General features: G+C 26.8%; 2 protein-coding genes across 7 annotated transcripts in view; one reads left to right on the forward strand and one right to left on the reverse strand.

Moving 5' to 3' along the window:
• LOC107441898 (U4/U6.U5 tri-snRNP-associated protein 1) overlaps positions 1–11,264 on the reverse strand; it is a 29,969-nt gene extending 18,705 nt beyond the window's left edge. The window contains exons 1-12 of one of the 2 annotated variants that reach the window (XM_016055299.3): positions 11,144–11,264; positions 8,101–8,137; positions 7,945–8,000; positions 6,018–6,060; positions 4,058–4,113; positions 3,799–3,946; positions 2,805–2,910; positions 2,313–2,387; positions 1,848–1,944; positions 389–528; positions 213–285; positions 47–126 (exon numbers count right to left, since the gene is read on the reverse strand). In XM_016055299.3, coding sequence (XP_015910785.2) covers positions 47–126; positions 213–285; positions 389–528; positions 1,848–1,944; positions 2,313–2,387; positions 2,805–2,910; positions 3,799–3,946; positions 4,058–4,113; positions 6,018–6,060; positions 7,945–8,000; positions 8,101–8,114 — 888 coding nt within the window. In that variant the 5' untranslated portion in view covers positions 8,115–8,137; positions 11,144–11,264. Of the gene's footprint in view, positions 1–46; positions 127–212; positions 286–388; positions 529–1,847; positions 1,945–2,312; positions 2,388–2,804; positions 2,911–3,798; positions 3,947–4,057; positions 4,114–6,017; positions 6,061–7,944; positions 8,001–8,100; positions 8,138–8,264; positions 8,290–11,143 lie in introns of those variants that run through there. The other variant, XM_016055296.4, reaches the window with a different exon arrangement.
• A 46-nt stretch (positions 11,265–11,310) lies between these two features.
• LOC107441900 (MPN domain-containing protein) overlaps positions 11,311–20,380 on the forward strand; it is a 30,994-nt gene continuing 21,924 nt past the window's right edge. For 3 of the 5 annotated variants that reach the window (XM_016055307.3, XM_016055305.3, XM_016055306.3), the window contains exons 1-4: positions 11,465–11,583; positions 14,048–14,262; positions 16,860–17,006; positions 19,514–19,597. In XM_016055307.3, the coding sequence (XP_015910793.1) occupies positions 11,577–11,583; positions 14,048–14,262; positions 16,860–17,006; positions 19,514–19,597 (453 nt within the window). In that variant the 5' untranslated portion in view covers positions 11,465–11,576. Of the gene's footprint in view, positions 11,584–14,047; positions 14,263–16,859; positions 17,007–19,513; positions 19,598–20,380 lie in introns of all 5 variants that reach the window. The other 2 variants (XM_016055302.3, XM_016055304.3) reach the window with 2 other exon arrangements.

A 20,380-nucleotide genomic window follows, 5' to 3' on the forward strand; every position in this document is an offset into this window, starting at 1 on the left:
ATGTTCAAAATGCATTTCTATTGAAAATAAGAACAAAAAAAGTTACTTCATTTTGCTGCTTTAGTTTCATTCTAATGAGTTCAAGTTCTTGCTCTTTACTGACAAAATAACAATTATTTGCGTTTCCTAAAATGAAAAACATTTTGTGGTAAGTTCATAATTAAATATTAATTTCCAATAAGAATAGTAAGGGCTTTCAGCAATATATGCACCTATTTTAAAGCTCTTCTTCTTTTCACCTTCTATCTCTTCATCATACTTAGATAAAAGATTTTTCTTCTTTAGCTATGAAAAAATCATTACAATATTATTGATAAATTATAACATTATTATTGATAAAATAACTTGATAGATTAAGTTTTCTTTCAAAAAGAAAGAAATAACCTACTATTCCAAATTCATCAAATTCAGGTTCTTCATAAGGTCTATAATCTGGCTTTTTCTTTTTATTTTCCACATTTTTAGCATATTTTTCATTGTCTATAATATTTACGTTTTCCAATACATCATCTTCTTCTTCAAGAACACCTAAAATTAAAAAATCAGAAATATAAATAAATTAAAAAAGATTTCAAAAGATTTTTTGCTTATAAAAGTTGTAATATCTAAAAACAAAATAAAATTTTTTAAACGCATATTTAAAAAAAAGCTGAAGCAAAGCTATTGATAAAAGTTAATAAAAGTAAATAGAATAAAATATAGCAGTAATAAAACCTTACAAAATTAAATGGGAAGAGATTGATCTTTTTATTTTATAACAATTGTTGTTAAACAGCAGTCCGTCCCAATTTTGGGTATATGACTATTAATATTCAACTTTGTAACCTTGCAATTTTGAACCCAATCCAGAGGACAAAGGAACTCCTGGATCAAGCACTGGGAAAAATTTGCCTTCGTGGTGGACTGTTTTGATGGAAGAAACCCACATTTGCGTTACATAGAGAGGAACCCCTCGAAAACATCCCAAGGTTAGTCTGGTGCCAAGAGGACTAACACATAACCTGTCTACCACGAAGGATATTTTACTTCAGCACGGTGGTCGGTGCAAGCCGGATGCGAAATTCATACCAACCAGTCATCGTCAGGATTTAAATCAGTTTCACCTCATTGGAAGGCGAACGCTCTATCCTCTGAGCCATCACAGTTCTGGAAGATATAATTTTATTTTATAACCGTCAATGAACAGTCGACTGAATTTTTAATTTAGATACCAATGTTCAACTTCGTATTTTGAACTTAATTTCCGGGAAAATAAGGGAACTCCTGGAACAAGTATTCAGAGAAATTCGCTTAAGAGGAAGATTTTTTTTTATGGAACATAGAGAGGAAAACCACAAAACCTCCCATGATTAGCTCTAGGGCAAGAGGACTCTAATCCGTGATCCTTCGACCAATGAGATTATTTTTCGACAGCACCGGGGCTGGTGCGGAGTTCGAATAGACCAGCCATCGCCAGAACTCCAACCTGGTTCAACTCATGAAAATCATCAAAAAATAAATAAAATGTTTATCTTATTTTATTTATTTCTTTGCCCAGTACAATTCATGAACTTCAAAAATTGAATTATATCAAATTGTAAAGTGGTACAGCCAACTTATCTCTGATTCTGTGATGTTATTTGAATATAGTTACATAAAATAATTTTTTTTTTACCCAAATAAAAATACAACTTATTAACTATTTACTTGTGCTGTTATTAAAATAGGCACTAATTCAAAATTTTTATATTTTAAAAAATAATAATTTTATAAAAAAATACTTAACAACCTAGGAAACCTTTCATAATATTTTTTAGAAGATATTAAAGATCATGTATGGTATGACTAAAAATGAATCTCAATACTACCTTTATCTTTTAATGTGAGAATTGCATCACGACCTTCTTGAAATGAGGATATAGCATGAGCTATAGTGAGACCTTTCAAATTATGTGCTGAGTATACCTGAAAGAGTTTAATTTTCAAAATTAAAAAAAAGTAGCTAATAGTTTTCATAATAGTGAAAAATGGGGGCGAAAAAATGAGATACATTTAATGTACAGTTATAAAATGTCAAGAAAGTAATAAATTTATTTCCTCAGGTAATTGCGGCATCTAGCAATTTGCCACTTATCTAACAGTTTTAAATGGTTATAAACAGTATATTGAGGCTTGTCAATGGTCATTAACTAACTTTTGTCAAAACATAAATATAAAAAGGTTAAGAAATGGTTAACCAAATATCAATTAAAACAATTCTCAATAACAAAATCAATAGGACAACAGATAAAAGAATAAACTAGAAAACATATTCTTAATTGAATCAAACTTACCTCCTTTTTATCGAATTCTTTCTCTACAAGAGCACCAACACCAAACTCTTTATCCATTTCTTCTAAAAGTTTAGCCTAGAAAGTTTTCAAGTCATTTAAAACAGTTTAAGAGTATTGCTTTTTTTGCTTCATGTACTGATAATTAAATATTTAAATCACAACAGAATGTTTGTCATTGATTAAGAGAATTATTTCACTTTATCAGACTTAGTGCAAACTTTAGTCATCAGTTAAAAGAAAGGGCAAGACTATTTAACTATAAAATAGGGTAAATTAGCTTCTAAACACCATCAAAGTGTAACATTTTTAAAATGTGACTATCATGGACAGCAAGTATTTAAGGTAGATAAAATATTCGGTCACATAAAGGAGAAAAATGCCAGAAATTCATCATTCTTTAGTACTTCAACAAAATTCAAATTATTCTTTTCAGAGTCACTGAATTAAAGGTTTTTCATTAATTTTTAAAACTGAAAATATCTAAATTCATACCCTTTTTTCTGCAGCTTCTTTTTCCTGCAATAATTTCTGGTGTTTTATAACCCATGAAGCAGCAGATTCATCTTCTGAATCAGAAACAGCAATTCCTTTTGTATTCCTGAAAGTTAATAATTTAATAATAATTAGAGTCAACTACTTAAAAATTATCTTTAAGTAATCACTAATTTAGTTTATTTCTGATTTAGTTTGCTGAAAAACATTGACATAACAAAACAAACATTGTCTTCCTCAGCATGTGCTGGCAACAGAGATAGCATAGATGGCATTTTGTTACATTGGCAGCTTAAATTAGAATTCCTATGCATTGATAGAAATGAAAGTCATAGACTGGTGTACCCATATGGTATTAAGCATATATTTTGTGACACACATATATCCAAGACCTACTAAATAAGCTATAAAATTAATAATTTTCTTGTTTTAAATAAGAAGGAAAACAAAATTTACATTCAAAATTTTGTATCCTATATTATGTTACATAGTTAGTACCAATTTATTATGTAAGATTCCTTCCAACCAATTCTCCAAAATAAATAAATGAAAATAAATAAATGAAATAAACTTTAACTGGCTGTTCTATACAGAAAATTGTAATAATACTAGGAAATCTAAGAAAGTTTTTCTTTCACTTCTCAAAATTTAAATTATTTATTTTAAATTCTTAACAATATTTTTCAGTAAAAAGACAAACACTGAATTTTTCTTATTATTATTAATCTTGAACATAATGTTATGATTCATACATTGTTTGTTTATGAACTTTTTAAATTATTAGTTCTGGCCATCTTTATCTACACTATTAAAAGCTTTCTTATAAAAAAAAAAAAGGTGTCTCTTTTAATAAAAAAATTATTTTGTACAAATGTTTCGTTTCTAAAAAAGTAAGGAAAATATAAGGCCAGGCCCATAATTTCCAGAATATTGAACCTTTTTTACATGTGTGCAAAAGTTTTAATTTGAGATAAGAAAAAGTGAATTATGTAACCTTAATTTATTCTCAATTTTCCTTTTCGCTTTTGTGACTTTTAGTTTTTTGCGTAGTGCTTCAGATTTTTTCTTTTCATTGATATTTTCAGTTTTGACAAAAATTTCAGCAGCAGGCTTCGAAATTTCTTTATCAGCGTCTTCAATGCCTATTAAAAAAAATATGTAATATATAATTTTGGAACCAAAATAAAAAGAATAAATAAAAAATATAATTCAACCTATTGAATTTAAAAATGAACAAATTAATCAGAACTTACCAGGAATATCATTATCAACTTCAAGTGGCTTTAATCCTAACTTTGCTCGCAGCTTGCTAAAAAAAAAAAATAAATAAAAATTATTAATAAATAATAAATTTACAATAATTTTTAAGATAATATCTGAATTTCAACTTTCTTTAGAGTTTTTAGAGGGAGACCTTATTGTTTCATTTTAAAAACTCAGCAAAAATAAAGCTCGCTTTGATGAGGCATAAGTGACAGATATTAGGCTACACTGCACTATCTGATCAAACACATGCTACTTATTTGTAAAAGACAGCTGGGAGAAAAGCTTCTCTTTTCATAGATTGCAACAAGAATGGGGCTTGCGTGGTACAAGCGCCTTTTCTTCCATTTTCATTAAGGAACGAGCGGCCGACACTCCTTTTCTCCCGCATCGTTTGGCATTTCGAGATCCAGATATGCTCTCAGCCAGGCATGAGGAGGAAAAGCGTTATAATAGTTTGTGGGAGAGTTCCATTGCAAGTTGAAATACATAATTCAACCAGGATTTATAATTTTTTATGATACAAAAACAAAATTTTAAAAGGCAGAGAGGAGAATCTCAGAACTTGCTTTTATAAAAGTATTTTGTTTTTCTTAAAGTTGAATTTGTGAAAGTGCCGCAGTACAGAAAACTGTAGTAAATTTACCTTGATATATAAATGTTAAGTGCCGAGATGTTGAGTGCCATTGTTGAACGTAACTAAAAAACGGCGTCAGATGGCGGTAATAGCTGATCACCAGACAATAGAAAACGAGCAGACAATGATCTTGTAACAAGGGTTAGACGATGAATATGTACGAAGAGAAGAGAAGTTCTTCTCCCTGCTATCTTCTATAAGTGTTTTTTTTTTTGTTCTTCTTACTTTACATATGCTATATTAAATTTTGTTTAGTTATCAAGAATGTGTTTAGTTTAGTTATCAAGAAGGTGTTTATTTCCCACCCCATATTAATATATATATTATCATTATAAATTTTTTAGAACGTAATTTAAAATTTTGTTTAAAAAATTATTAATATGTAATGAAAACAGGTTGAAAGAAAATGCAAAATTAGTTGTATATAACGTATTAAAAATAGTTTTTGAAAGGAATAAATTAATACAGAATTATTTGCATCTACCTGTTTACAACGCATCGATATTTAATAATCAAATAAATCGTCCGACTTTATTACAGGTGTTTAAGTCAATACTTTGATTTTCATAAAATTTTGGGGGTTCAAAAGTCTACTAATACTTTGGGATATACAGTATGCTCATTATTCAATAACTTACTTTTGATGGTAGGTAAGATTAGATCTATAAGTTCATTAGAAGAAATAATGTTAAAATTTATATGGTAGAAAGTATCAATTTTACCAGAAAAAAAACTATACCCTGTTTAAACATTGATTTTAGGGAGATACAACATTGGGAAACAAGAATTGGGAAATTGGAAGAAAGGCATTATGAAGAAATAATAAAATTTAAAACTAAATTAAGGACAGCTTCTACTGTCTTAATAAAATATTAATTTCAAAAATATATTATATTACAATTTGACATGTAAAATTAATTTTTAACGAAAAATCAGGACGTTCTTATTGGGAGTTTCCTATGTTTAAAGTAAAAATAAGCAAACAGTAAATATAGGCATAGTTCTGTTGATTTCCAAATGATATATGGGGTGAAAAATTAGTAAAAAGCAAATGAAGATTAAAAGTTGTCTCAATATCCAATAAACATTTTAAAATATCTTGAATGACAACTCATAGGATAGCCATTTTTAACCTGCTAATAAATAAATCTTTGGCTTCTGGTCACCATATCTCCAAGCTATAACAGTTTTTCTTGTTTTGTTTTTCGCTTTTATTTTTTTGTTAGCATTTTCAACAGTAAATGTTGGATAAAACCAAACTCTTAGATATGTAGAACAAATAAATAAAGTATTAAAATTGACATGCAACTTACTTAGTTTCAGATATGCTCAATGATAGCTGAGGTTTCCTGTGCTCTATTAAAAAAAAAATCAAAATGTTTATAGATAAATTAGTTTAACATTTAAATTGAACATAAATCATTACATTAACTTGATAATGCCCAACCCCATACAGTGGTTTATATATGAAAAACACCAATACGAAAAAAGTGGTAGTTCATATCTGTTGACACCAAGTGGATGTTTCCTTAACACTAAACCACCCTATTTTTTAAAAAGTGCTATGCTTTGAATTTCAATGTAAAAATAAATATTTATATCATTGATATAATAACGTAAATAGAATAATCTTGTTTTTGCAAAATAAACACTAATAATAAAACATATCTTGTACCCAAACGTGCCAACCTGGAAAAATGAGAAAAGAGGCTTTCTTTCAAAAGGAGAGAGAAATGATCACGCAACAGTTAAAACAGGCTAAATAAGAAACAAAATTTTTTTTTTAAAAATTTTAAATAGCAACACTTTAGTCTTAAGGGAGACTTTATTTAGTACCTAATAAGTAAATAGTTAAAATAGTTAGACATATTTTTAAAATTATAGATCAAAATTAAACNTGGACAGATCCCATTAAATAAATAAATAAATGTGCTAAACTGGCTGTTGTTTTTAAAAAATATAATAAATAAAAGTTTAGGTAGCTAAATCAATACCTTTCTTTAAATGGAAAATTAGTAATTTCATTTTTAATTAAAAATATTTTAGATTAATGATCAAAATTTTTAAGGAATTATAACGAGCAGAAGGCATAATTCAATCCTCGTTTAGAAGCAACAATTCCAGAAAGTTCTTACGAATACGCTTGGTTGAAAGAATTTAAGTATTTCTTATTAAATTTTTTTGCCGCCACTATATATTTCCTCACAGAAAACGAACTAACAAGACAGAAAAACAAACAATTTTCAGTTATTTTGTATTTCCAATTTAAATTAATATATTTAAAAACAATTTTTAAAAAAAAAATAGATGTCTTTGTTGTTATCCTGTGATGCAGAAATTCTAAGATTTAAAAATAAAAAAAAAATTATTGTGAAAAATAAAAGGTTAAATTTAGAACAAGAAACATAATAAAACACATTTTTGTTTATTAATATTTTTTATACATTATTTTTTTATTCATTATTTTTTTAAAATTTATTATTACTTTTAATATTGCATTATTTATTCTTATGCAAAAACATACTTTATCAGTTTTAAAAGTATATTTATTCATATTTATAGGATAAGATAATCACTTTTGTTCTTCCGTTCTTTCAAATATTATAAATAAATTCCTATTATATTATTTTCCTTTAATAAATTAAAGATAATTGTATAAAAAATATCAAATATTTTTTGATAACATGTAATTATTATGTGTACAATGGTTACACATATAGAATTTTTACCTTTCACCCATGATCAAGGTTTTCGACACTTTAAGACAGTTTTAGTCAGCTTAAGACATTAAAACCCACGAGTTCTGTCCAAAACCAGTTTAAGATGTCCAAAACCCCAACCCTGTAGCAAAGGTGACACATAATTCAACAATTAAAAAAACAGAAAATAATAACGCACCAGCAGATTCACAAAGACAGAATTAAACTTAACTTTTTTCAGAGTAAAAGTAGAAAGAGAAATTGATAATTTTGAGTTTTGATTTGGAAATTTTGGCTTTAATTCTTTGTTGAATCGTCTTATTAAATCAATTAACAATCACATCTTTGGATCTAAACTTTTTGACTTCCTACATCTCTACTTTAATAAAGTAGACAATTGTATTATTTTAAATAGGGACCCACTTTTAGTGAAAAAATGACGCAAAAATCAAGAAGTCCTGAGCGGTAAGGAGCCCCATAGTTTGCAATGTCTAGTTGAATCACTAATAACATTAGATTAAAAAAAATAACTAATACTCACCATGTTTTTCTTTACCAACATCTAAAGATTTCAGCCCTAACTTAGATCTCCCTTTACTAAAATGTGAAAAAATTAGATAAATAAGAAGAAAAAATTTACAAAAAGTAACATTAAGACAAAGTAATAATCTATTTACAATAAAATAAGGGAACATACTTTGGTTCGCGCATACTTGATTGTTGATCAGAATAATCTAAAAAAGTAAAATAAATTATTCTTTAGTTGAAATAATAAAACAAAAAATGATGCCTTTTATTAGGACAGTTTACACACTAATTTGTGATTCAGTTATTTCATTTCTTGATCTGGTTTTTACCTACCCTTTCCCATGACTTAAAATCTCCATGACTTCTTACTGCTTATCTGGCAAACTAGCTTGGCGCCATTTATCACTGTTATTATTATTATTATTATATAATTAGTATAAAGAGCAAAATATAGAGAAGAGCATGATGCTCTTCCTCACATTCATGATGTTCGTCATTAATTTTTTTTACAGTGCTTTCACTACAGAGCAAGACTCTCGCATATTTTTTTCCTTCCTCGCATTAAAAAATTATTACCGCGAGAAATACCTGCATTCTATAAATCAATTTCAAAATTCGCAAATTTCTCGCATTACACCATTTAGAATAAAACCGTTTCACTTTTCTTCCCGGATGTTTCATTAATTTCCTATTTACCAGTATAGTTCAGAACCTTTTCGAGCAACAGAACACTACCCCTCCAAACCACGGAACCCCTTTCAGAACAGATTTCTCTGCAACCATGTGTTTACCGTAGGTTACTTCATGTAAGACGTTCAAATTCTTTATGCACTAACGTAAAATGGACAAATACCTTGTAAAGGCAAAATATTCTATGATGATGCAGCAAAAATATTCAATGCTTTAAAAAATAGAAGACATTAAAAATGTATTATAATTAAAGAAATGGTTTTTTTTCCAAGTGAAGTGTATTTGTGTTTTTTTAGTTTTTAGAAATCTCACTTAACTTTTTGAAATCTTACCGTGTTTTTGCGAAAGGGTGAGAAATTCTCACCCATTTTTTTTTTTTCTATGATGAAAACACTGTTTTTAGCAAATGTTTAGTTACAAATCATGTAATAATGTATTTATAAAAAATGTAAAAAGGAAACTGAATTATCTAAGAACGAAAGACTTTTAAATGCAAGTGATTCTTAAATGGATTGGAGTGTATAAATTATATTTTTATTCGATTGAAATTATCTGAAGCAATTTACATTTAAAAATGAATAACTGAAATACATTTATAGAAATAAAATTTTATTATTTTTACAAAGCGTATCTAGAAGTGAATGGTTAACAGTTTGAAATTCCTAAATTTGAAAGAAATAGCAACAATTTTACTTTATAATTTATTTATTTTGTTATCGTTGGAATATTTAAATACAATATTCACTTAATAATATAAAGCAAAGTTATGTAAGTTTCTTGACTGAAAATAAAATTTATGTTAATAATAAAACAGGAATTAAAACGCCAAATTCTCAATTAAGTAAAAATAATATATTTCTGCATTCTGCAAAGTAACAGATAATTAAAAATTAAGTTTAGTATGGGGACAAACTCTTACTATTTTTCTAAAACATTTAAAATCAGGGGTCTGTCTAAGTTTTCTTTTAGAGGAACCAATTTTGTGAAACTTTAGACATAATTTGTAAAAATTTGTAAAAATTAAAGAGTATGTTAAAAAATCAACACAAAAATAGGGTAAAAAGGGGATTTATCGATTCTTATAGGACACAAAAAATAAAATTTTAAGAAAAAGTATTTTGTGAAACTACCCTTTTTCCTAAAGTTGAATTTGTGAAAGTACCACTAAATAGTATTACATTTGGCCTGGACAGATCCTTGAAAATGCACATAGATTATTTTGGAAACAAAACGAGTATTGTATAAATAAATACTCGTTAATTTATTATTATTAAAATAATTTGTGTCTTTATAAAACAAATACACAAATAAAAATTTTTTAAAAAAAGTCAAAATTTTAAATGTTATTGGGAAAATAAATTGCTTTTTTGAAAAACAATTGTAATAAGTAAATATTTTAATGTATAGCTTGTTTATGGTAAGAACACAACAAGCTACAAAGTCTGAGGCCATTTTCAGCTATGGAAACAAGAATAATGCATTTCAGGGAAGGTAACTTCACTCTAAAGGCTGATACAATAGACCAAAAAAAAAAATATATATCTTCCTCTCTCTCACTGACCTGAGCCAAAATCTGTCCTGAACAGTGACCCCACACCCCTACTTGAAATAGTTTATAGCTCGTTACGATAGTCACCACCACGTGTACAAACGAGTAACTAGAGGAGTTCTTACTTGAGACAAACTATATATTACGTTGCATTTGTTCAGTTAATAGTGCCAACTCTAGGATTTGGAGTTCCAATAACCTAACTAGAGTAGGTAGAACCAAAAATAAATAACAGCTGATTAAATATCAGGTGGAATCGATCCCAACAATTAATTTTGTTAAATTTTAAAAATAAAACTTAGATATAAAACTGTAAATAAATTATCCAGTTAAAATAAAAAATGCAAATGTATGTAGCAGTTCTGGCCTATATTTACAACTTGCATTTAGGTTTAATTTATCATTAAAATTTTACAACTCAAAGTTATGTACTTAGTTTGATTACTTTCTTTTATTAATTTTCAATAATGACTTAACTTACTTTTGAATAAAAAATAATTAATGATTTCTTTTTCTTTAAAAAAAATGTTGCTATTTAGCCACCAAATATTCGGAATCTGGTCGACTCTTTTAGGATTAATAATTGGTATTCTGCTAAATCACTATTCCTTACATCCCTATTTTCAAGTTTTGGATCCATTTAGCAATGTTCACTTTCATAATAATTTATGAGTTGATAGTCAAAACAAAGAATTTCAATAAAAATCCCTTAATTAGCACTGATCAAACACCTACATCAAGGAAAATCAACAATTGATACACAGAATTATTCTAATTTTCTTTTCAAGTTTTTAACCAAAAAAATGAGCATATATTTTAAGTTTGGTTTTAATTTTGCCGGCAGAAATCATATATAGGTGAGTTATTATAGGGTGAGTACACCATATCACTTAAGTATCGAAAACGAAATATCCCAGAGTAACATAATTTGGAAAATATAAGGTTAAATAAAAGAAGTTTTCAATTAGGTTACCTTTACCATCCGATTCTAAAATCTTGCTCGAACTTGAAATTGCCACTTTACGTAAGAAGATTGATGGGATTTAAGAAATCTAGCGCGAAGCTCACTCACACCTAGCTCACTCACAAAGCTCACTCACAGAGACCGTTTGCATTGTTTGCAATTCATACATCTCAGTCGAGAAAGTAGGAGAACTTAATTGGTTGGAAATGCAAAACACATTGACGTGTGTTTGCATTTGAGAATCACATCCTTACGACTTTATTTCTCGGCTGCCTTGGTATAACTATCCATAAATGGATTATATTCTTGGTGGCAACAGTAAATTTATGTAAACACCGGTTTTTTGTTTTGTTTTTGATGGAAAGGAGTGTCCCTTTCATTATGCCTGATTATTATCCACAATAAATTGGAGACATTGTTTTTTTTATACATATATAAATAAATGATGAGTAAGTTCTAGCTTATTATTAACTCTTAAGACAGTTTTATTGTTTATTATATTCTCAATCGAAATTATGTATCATATCGGCTGCTAGGGATGTTGCATGCTATGTTTCGTTATTTCCCTTAAACACAGTGGTTGAATTGTTTAATGCGTGGAATAAGTATTCTTAAAAATGTGTTTAAAATAATATTTAAGTCAATGCAATATATATATTTATGTTATTAACATTTATACTAATTATTAACACAAAAACGAACGCATTGATATGAATTAGAACAATTTATTTACGATAACAACATAAGTTGTATAGATTTTTTTTTTAAATTGTGATATAAATTATTGCAGACCAATACGTGGTTTCTTCGGGAGATAATTCTGTAGTGTGATCTGCGCCATCAGCTACAATCGCCAAGGTTCCAAATGGATTTTAAATTTGTATATATTTTTAAAAAATACTTGTAGATATTAGCTAGGTAGTACTTATCAGTACTGCCTTTAAAGTTTTGCCCCCTACTGAAATCTTTTTTTTTTTTTTTTTTTTTTTTTTTTTTTTTTTTTTTTTTTTTGTAGTTGAAGGGGATTTATTCTGTGGCGGTATAGCTGAGTTTAACCCTCTGGGTAAACTTCTACAAGTTTTTTTTTTTTATTATTATTAAATTTGCAAGTTTAAAATCCATTTTGATAATAATTAGAATTATCTCTTTTTTATGGAATGAATTTTTTTGCATACTAAGGAAATGGATCAATAGTTTTTTTATATACTATTGATTAATGATACTTAATTTGGGTGAAAGTGTTAAATAAAATAAAATGTTATGTATATATATATATAATTACTGATAGTTATTATATAGATAAAATAGATAGATTAAATAATAGGTAAATTAAAATAGAGTTTTAGCGTTGTTTCCTTAATTGCGGTTTTCTTAATTGAGGTGTTCTTAATTGTGGGGGGAAAGAAATTATTACTATGCAAAATATTTTCTAATACTGCATAACTATGTTTCTAATTTTAACTTTTCCATTACAATAAAAGCTCTTAAAATGCATACATTAAGAAAAAAGTAGTGCATTTTAAATGGAACAGTAAAGAATTTCAACAAGAGAATCTAAGTTGTTAGCAAGTGTGATGTGAATTTTATTTTTTTGAGATCTTAGCTTTGTTTACAGAATTATTTGGATTATTGATCTAAAAAAATTATCAAGCAAGTATGTCATGTGAAACCATGAACTGAATCATTTGAGTCAAACGAGTGTTTACATTTTTACAGTTGCTGGAATTTTGCTCACCTATTCTTTAAAACAAAATACTTTTCTTGGTTGTTAATGTGTTCTTTGATGTAGTTTAGTAAAACTAAGCAAAGACTGATACACTACCATATTATATCTTGAATCATTTATGGATATTTACTTAGGAAAAGATATTTAAAGTTAAAAACTTTTCTTTACATGAAGGAGTATTTAAATAAAATGAACATTTAAAATTTACAAATTTTTTGAATGAAAATACTGAATAATAAAGTTGACTTTCTTATTTCTAGATATAGTTAAATATTTTTCTTTGTTTGAAGAAACAAATTAAAATTATCTGTAATTTAAAAAACAACTTAAAATTAGGTTTGCTGTTTAAGACATATAATTATAAGAAACATGAGCATCAAACTGTAAAAAAAAAAATTTTATCTGATTCTTAAAATGTTCCTTGTATTGAATAAGTATTTTTAAATATTTTGATTTCCATGCAAAAATTGTTAGAGTTGCAAACTGGATTAAAATATTTAAACTAATAAAATGGATTCTATTCTTGTGTGTATTGTCATTAAACTTACTAGAAATTTACTTTAAAATGTTTTCTTTAAATATTATATAATTGGAAAAGAGGAAAGTTTTGAAGCTTTTTATAAAATTTTGTCGAAAAAATATTATAGTTTTTGAAAAAGTAAAAGATCTTTAAAACACACTATAGCACATCGAAATCTAAATTTATCACAATTTAAGAAAATGTATTTACCAAAACAGCTAATCATGAAACTAATTAAATTAAACTCGTTTTTTCCTGAACATTTTAAAAAACTATTTTTGAGTTCGACAAAGAGTTAAAACTAGCTACATTATCAATATGTTCATGACTTAATCTTTAAAAAAAATGAATTTATATAATATTTAGTAATAAAGTGAGTGACCATCTTTTTTTATAAATAGAAATGTTTTTAATTTTCAAATCTTGAATTAAATGCCAGATAAATGGAATTTTTTAAAATTATTATTTCAATTCTGCTGTATAAAAATTTGTTTTTAATTAAGTTATGGCCTCTTAACAATTACATTCATCTTAAAGCTGAAAAATCTTGTATGATTTTTTCTAGTGTTTATTATCATACGTTGCATTATGATTAAAAAAAAATTAAAAAAAGCTTTTGATTATGTGAAAGAAGTTTGTAAATTTAAAATTTCTTTATAATTTTTAGCTACACCAAGCTCCAAATCAGATGACATGATGGAAGAGGAGGAAGCTCGCCATTCTGCTGATGAAGAAGAGGAGGAAGGAGAAAGCGGAGTTGATTCATTAGAAGAGATGCAAAAGCGGCGTAGTATCCAAAGCGGTAGAGGTGTTACATTGTCCATGCTGATGAGTGATGGGATTCTCGAAGCTGGTGAAGGATTCCTAACCATTGATTATTTAGTAAGTTATTTTGTACAAATATTTTTTTACTTGCGGAGATCGACTGCGAAATCACGCCAAATCTAACTTTTTAAAAAGGATTACAAATGCGTGTTTTCACTTCAAGATTCAGCTGTTGTAATAAATAATGTCAGATTAAAAATATCTGATTTTAAAAACTATGTGGAAATTAATAGCAATAACTGCCACACAAAAAAATAGAACGAATATTTCTGCAGAAAAGAAAACCAAACTCGTTACTTATTCTGAAAGGAAAATAGAAAAATTGCAAGCCCTTTTTCCTACTCCGATGTGCAAGAATGGCATATAATTTTGAATATAATTCTGAAGAGAAGATAGAAGCTTTCTAAAATTTCTGCAGAAAGGAAAACCAAAATTTTTTACTTCCCAAATGAAAAATCTTTCTGCAAGAACTCAGTAACCTGCGACAATGTCGCCGTGTCGCCAAGATTCTGCCACGGGGGTTGGAAGTAGCATTTTGCAAGTAACAAAACTACTGTTACATTTGTATGCAAAATGGATTAGAATAACTAACTTATGTATAAACATAGATACTTATTTAATTCCTTATATTTAAATAAGCTAAGTTTTCATTCAGAATCATTTTGAACTTGGTATAAATAAAGTTTCAAGTTTTTTTTTTCCCTTTTTTTTTCTCCAAGTTTCTAACATTGAATATAATTAAGATAGATGAGGTACACCAAAATAATTGTAATCTGAGTAAAAAGATTTATTTATTTTACTTTGCATACCAAAAATAAGGAAGATTTTTCAAATTTATGGGGTAGTGTCCCCATAGTCCGTGAGGGCATCTCTGTAAAATAACGTTAATAAGATAATTCTTCAAAGTTAAGATTTTTTAACCATGACATGTTGGCTATGGCTATTTTTATCAGCGATTAACAGTTGACTCGTCTTCTTAATATTAAGTTGTGGGAATCGAGTAGTCACGAATTATTAGCATGACATTAAAAATATTAAAGTTGGGACCTCATTATACTTTTTTAGTTATCTTAATTGTAAATTTTAGCTGATTGACTGTATAAACATAATTATTCATAATAGCACAAGGCATGTAATTTTTTAACTTTTAATTAACGATTCTGAACTACTTGCTCATAAAACTTCCTTTTTTTACTTTTTTTGTTGAGAGATGGGGCTTGACAGTGTAAAGTTTGTATTTATTCAACCAAGCAGAAAATCATTTGAAGAATAAAACTTATCAATTATGAATTAACAGCTTCCCTTAATTTTTTTAAAAAAAAGTGCCAAAAATCAACATTTTTTTTAAATTTTTTTTTATTACAAGGAACTAAAACAAAACATAATACACAAGTTCTAAGTTGAAATTTTAATTTTTCTATGTGTAAAGTATATTTAATTTGTTATCAGTTTACTATCCCAAATTATCTTGAGAAAATGAGGAAAGTTAAATATTAGTCATTGTATATGTTTACATCTTCATAATCTGAAAAATCTTCTACATTATTTTCCCTTTTGCTCAAGAATGCCATTTTTTTTTACTCATTTTTTCTATGTACCTAAATTCATCAACCATTTTATATGCAACTATATAAAACATGCCTTCAGTCTCACAGATCGCAAAACTCCCAAACAAATATCATCAAATTTCCAGTCTCAGCAGATTATTATTTGTTTTGCTTTCTGCCGTATAAAAATGTTATAAAACATAGCCTATTGACGAATTAAGCTATACCCGAGTTTACTCAGGGAAGCAGTTAATAATTTTTGAATTAACATTGTAGTTAAAAATAGTTGAAACAAAAAATTATCATAAAAATTCTTTTTATTAATGTTAGAATTTTAATTATTTAAAAGAAAAGTTTTGTTGATAGAACATTATAATTCTAAAATTACCACTGCACAACAAGTTTGTTTAAGAATAGTGAACTGAATATTTGTTGAAAGCTCATATTTTTGCTTAAAAAAGATATTCTAATGATATCAAAAAAAATTTAATGTTCTAATAATTATTGTAATTGTTCTAGTATTTCATCCCTTTATTTTACTTACTGTTTAATTTGCTTCTCAACATAATTATTTGAAAAATTCAAAAAAAAAATTTTTTTTTCTATATTTTTATAGTTAAGATATAATAAAGAAAGTATGGGCAATATCTCATTATATCCTAAATATAATCAGAACTAAAGAGTTTTATATATATTTTTCAACATAAGACTAAACATATTAAAAGTATATATGATAAAATGATCTTATACACAGAATATCATTAAAGAGCTAGACTATAAATTTTTATTACTTTTTACTTACATTAATGTGCATGACTTTACATTCATGATATTTAACTAAGCATGATATCTATTGTCAAAAAATCAAAAATCTTCTATATATTGCACAAAAACCCTTTTTCAAAAGTGTGGAGACCTCAACAACTGAGTTAGAATGTTCTTAATTAATATTATCTATAATTATTCACGAGAGTTCATAAAACTTCAAAACAATTCTCAGTTTGATTGATTGTTGCTTCTTTAAAAACATTTTTTTATATTGTAATTTGTTTCTATTTATTGCAGTTTAGAAAATGAAAAGTTTTTTTAATGAAATTTTTCTTTCAGGGGGCTAAATTTGTTGGAGACTTACTTCCTGGAGGTAAAATCAGAGCTCAAGAAACACAGAAAGTATTTTCATCTCCTAGCTCTTGGGCAATTCATTGCAAGAAGCTTTTAAATCCAGATAAAAAATCTGGTTGTGGGTGGTCTTCTGTAAGTCTTTGCTTTATATATTAATACTTTAACTTCTTAAAATTTATTTCAAATTCATGGTTCAGAACCTGAAATATGATTGTTTACATTAGATACTCAGGGATCTGTATAGGCCGAATTTACTATCCTTTAGCGGTGCCTTCACAAATTCAACTTTAGGAAAAACGGTAGTTTCACAAAATACTTTTTCTTAAAATTTTATTTTTGCATCCCTTAAGAAGCAATAAATCCTTATTTTTGTGTTGATTTTTAAAAGTAATTTTTAATTTTTCACAAATTATGTCTAAATTTTCACAAAATAGGTACCTTTCAGAAAAACCTAGACAGACCCCTGATACTGTAAAAAGAAATACAGTACCGTAAAATACTGATAAAACGCCCTTTCTCGAGAAAGCGCCCCTTGTAGCTTCACAGAAATACAGATTGCCAATCAGTACTAAAAAACAGTCCCCTTCTCTACAACACAATTTTAAAAAGTTCTTATTTTAAGAATAAATTCATAAAATTTAGTTCTAAAAAATAGTTAGACTGAAAATTCTGCTTGTTCACAGAGATTAATATGTCTTTCTTTTTAAGAAATATTTTATCATATATTTTTTTTTTTTTTTTTTAAATTTCCCACCTATTTGCATTAGCAGCAATCAACTGTAATTTAAGAATAAAGGATTGCTGCAAAAATAAGTTTTTACTGATTAAAGTTTATATTTACTTTCTTTTGCCATGATTATTTTTACTGTCTATTTTGTGATTCACACTTAATAATGCTCAACTAAATATAATTGATTTTTTGCAAAACGGCACTTTGAATTTTTTTCAATACCTTTTATTTGCCCCCCTCGACAACACGGCAATTTTCCTCAAAATTAGAGGGGCGCTTTATCAGTATTTTACGGTAGTTTTCAGTAGGAAGGTTGTACGTACATCACTTCCATTTTTAGTCTTGACTTTTTTTATCCACACAGCGTGACTCTAAAATCCACCTAGTTACGTATTTTTCTGCTAAATTATTCTTCACTCTGTGTTTACATACAATAATAAATTAATAAGTTGACTGTACATATTTTTCCAGAATTAAGAAATTATTCTTGTTGGAATACAATTCATCATTGGTTGATAAATTAACTAGAAAAAGATATTTAATTGAAAGTGATTGCCGAAACAGGATAAATTGAAAATATGTTATTCACTGATATTGTAAAAAAGTTTTAAAAGGAAAATATCTATTAGGGAAATTGCAAAATCAATATACTTCACTAATTAAATTATCTTCCAATTACGAATTGAAATCATTCATAGCTGATGTCGTATAGTCCATCATCAATCAGAAACTTGTCTTATTGTGCCATATTTTAATAAAAGAATAACAGTAAACAGACAAAAAAAGAATATAATTTTAAGAGCCAGAAATCTGCTGACGTTGGTCATTATTTTAGAATATTTGTTATAACCATTTATTTTGAATAAAGCCTGGTGATCTTAAAATCCTTGAGTGAGTTTCGAAAAAAACGAATTCCTCATGTTGGCTACACCGTCATATGCACTTTGCGCATCATGATAACTTAACTTTTAAATACAGTAAGGCCATAGCCTATCTACCAAAAATTATTTTACAAGAATTTTGTTAAAATTATAGTTTAGTGATTTTAAGTTATTCTTTACAAAACTTGAGCATCAACAAAATATGTTGTTTAATTCTTTGGTATTCTTCTAGTAGTTTTCTGATTTTGGCAAATGTTTTTTTCAGTGACTAATTTTCCTACAGTGAATTCTTTATAATTGTATCTTATATTATTTAAATCAGCTTTTAAACCTAGACCTTCATTTAACAAAAATGTTTATAAATAATTTTTATTTTTAGCAACTTTTATCATTTTTATATCTAGTAATTCTGCTAGACTTTGGAACTTTTGGCCCCTAAGGACTCAAGACTTCCAAAATTCCAAGTCATTTTTTTACTAAAAACGAATCCCCATTTAAAATAATGTAAATAATTTATTTTAAATTTTTGAAAATTAAACATTTTTATGCGGAATTAAATTTGTACTTCAACTCTTTTTCTTTTCAAACTCTTTTTCTTTTCTTTTTTTTCTTAAATTAATATTACTTCTTTATCTATCTACCAATATGTGCATTTACAGGGATACCAATGATGCATTTATTGGGATATGTGCACTAATAGAAGACTAAATAAAGAATTTTTAATCTTTAATATCAATGTTTTTTAATATAAGATGAAACACTTATATAAACAAAAAGCAATTTTCCTTTGGAAGTTTGGTTTAATTATGCTGACATGAATCTGTTATTTCACGAATTTTATTTTACTCAATTGAGAATTAAAATCATCCCAGAGTATGTGTCACAATTTTCTTTTGAATTTCTTCTAGGATTTTTGGTGTACTTGATATGTTATAGTGCATAAGCAGAATCTCTGGCAATGATTATACCATTTTAATAATTTTAATCTATTTCATATTATGTTAAACTTAAAAATGTATGTATTTTAGATGCGGTATAAAGGTAAAAAGCTTGACACCTATAAAAATTTGTGGTTTCGTAAACACAAGCAGCAAGAACAAGAAAACAATGCTGTAAGTATTATTTGTATTTAATTTTAATATTTTTATAAATTTATATTTCATATTTTATCTAGAATTTGAATGCCATGAAACTGTGAACAAACAAATTCTATTTTATAATTCAGTGTATTGACTTATAACTTGCAATTCGCTTTTTATAACTTGATTTTTAGCGAACTTATACTTTCAATAAAAATTTCAAAATATATTTAAACCTGTTTCTATGTTAATATCTTTGTAAAAAAATATATATATATATATTTTAAATGTCTGGTGATAATGTGCATTGTAATAATTTTTTAAAGAATTGTTAAATAATTTTATAAGGCAAATTATTTTTATGAACTTTTTTAAACACTTTTAAAAAAGTTGACATAAAATACAGAATTATTTGTAAAAATGTTTTTTTCCTTTGTTACAAACTGTACTATATTGTAGTTTCATATAAGCTTCTAATTTTTCAAACAAAAAAAAAAGAGTTTAAAAAACTAGTTATTATATAACTCAAGAGGAAAATTGAATAATGTATTTTTTTTACTGAGAATTGCATTTAAAATTAGATATTTTGCAAAGCTACAAAATATTGGTTGCTGACATTTATAATTAAATTTTTCTGAAATCCAACTGTAGAATTCACAAAATTAGATTTGATTGATACTTTGCTTGGCAGTATTGTAGAAGCCAATATTCACAGTTTTGTTCTAAGGAACTACATATTTGTAGTTCTCACTAATTTTGTGAATTATGATAAAAACTATTACAGAAAATAAGTATACATTAAAACTTGAATATTGA

This window comes from Parasteatoda tepidariorum, chromosome 1 (genome assembly GCF_043381705.1).
Source record: "Parasteatoda tepidariorum isolate YZ-2023 chromosome 1, CAS_Ptep_4.0, whole genome shotgun sequence".
In the NCBI taxonomy this organism is placed as follows: domain Eukaryota; kingdom Metazoa; phylum Arthropoda; class Arachnida; order Araneae; family Theridiidae; genus Parasteatoda; species Parasteatoda tepidariorum.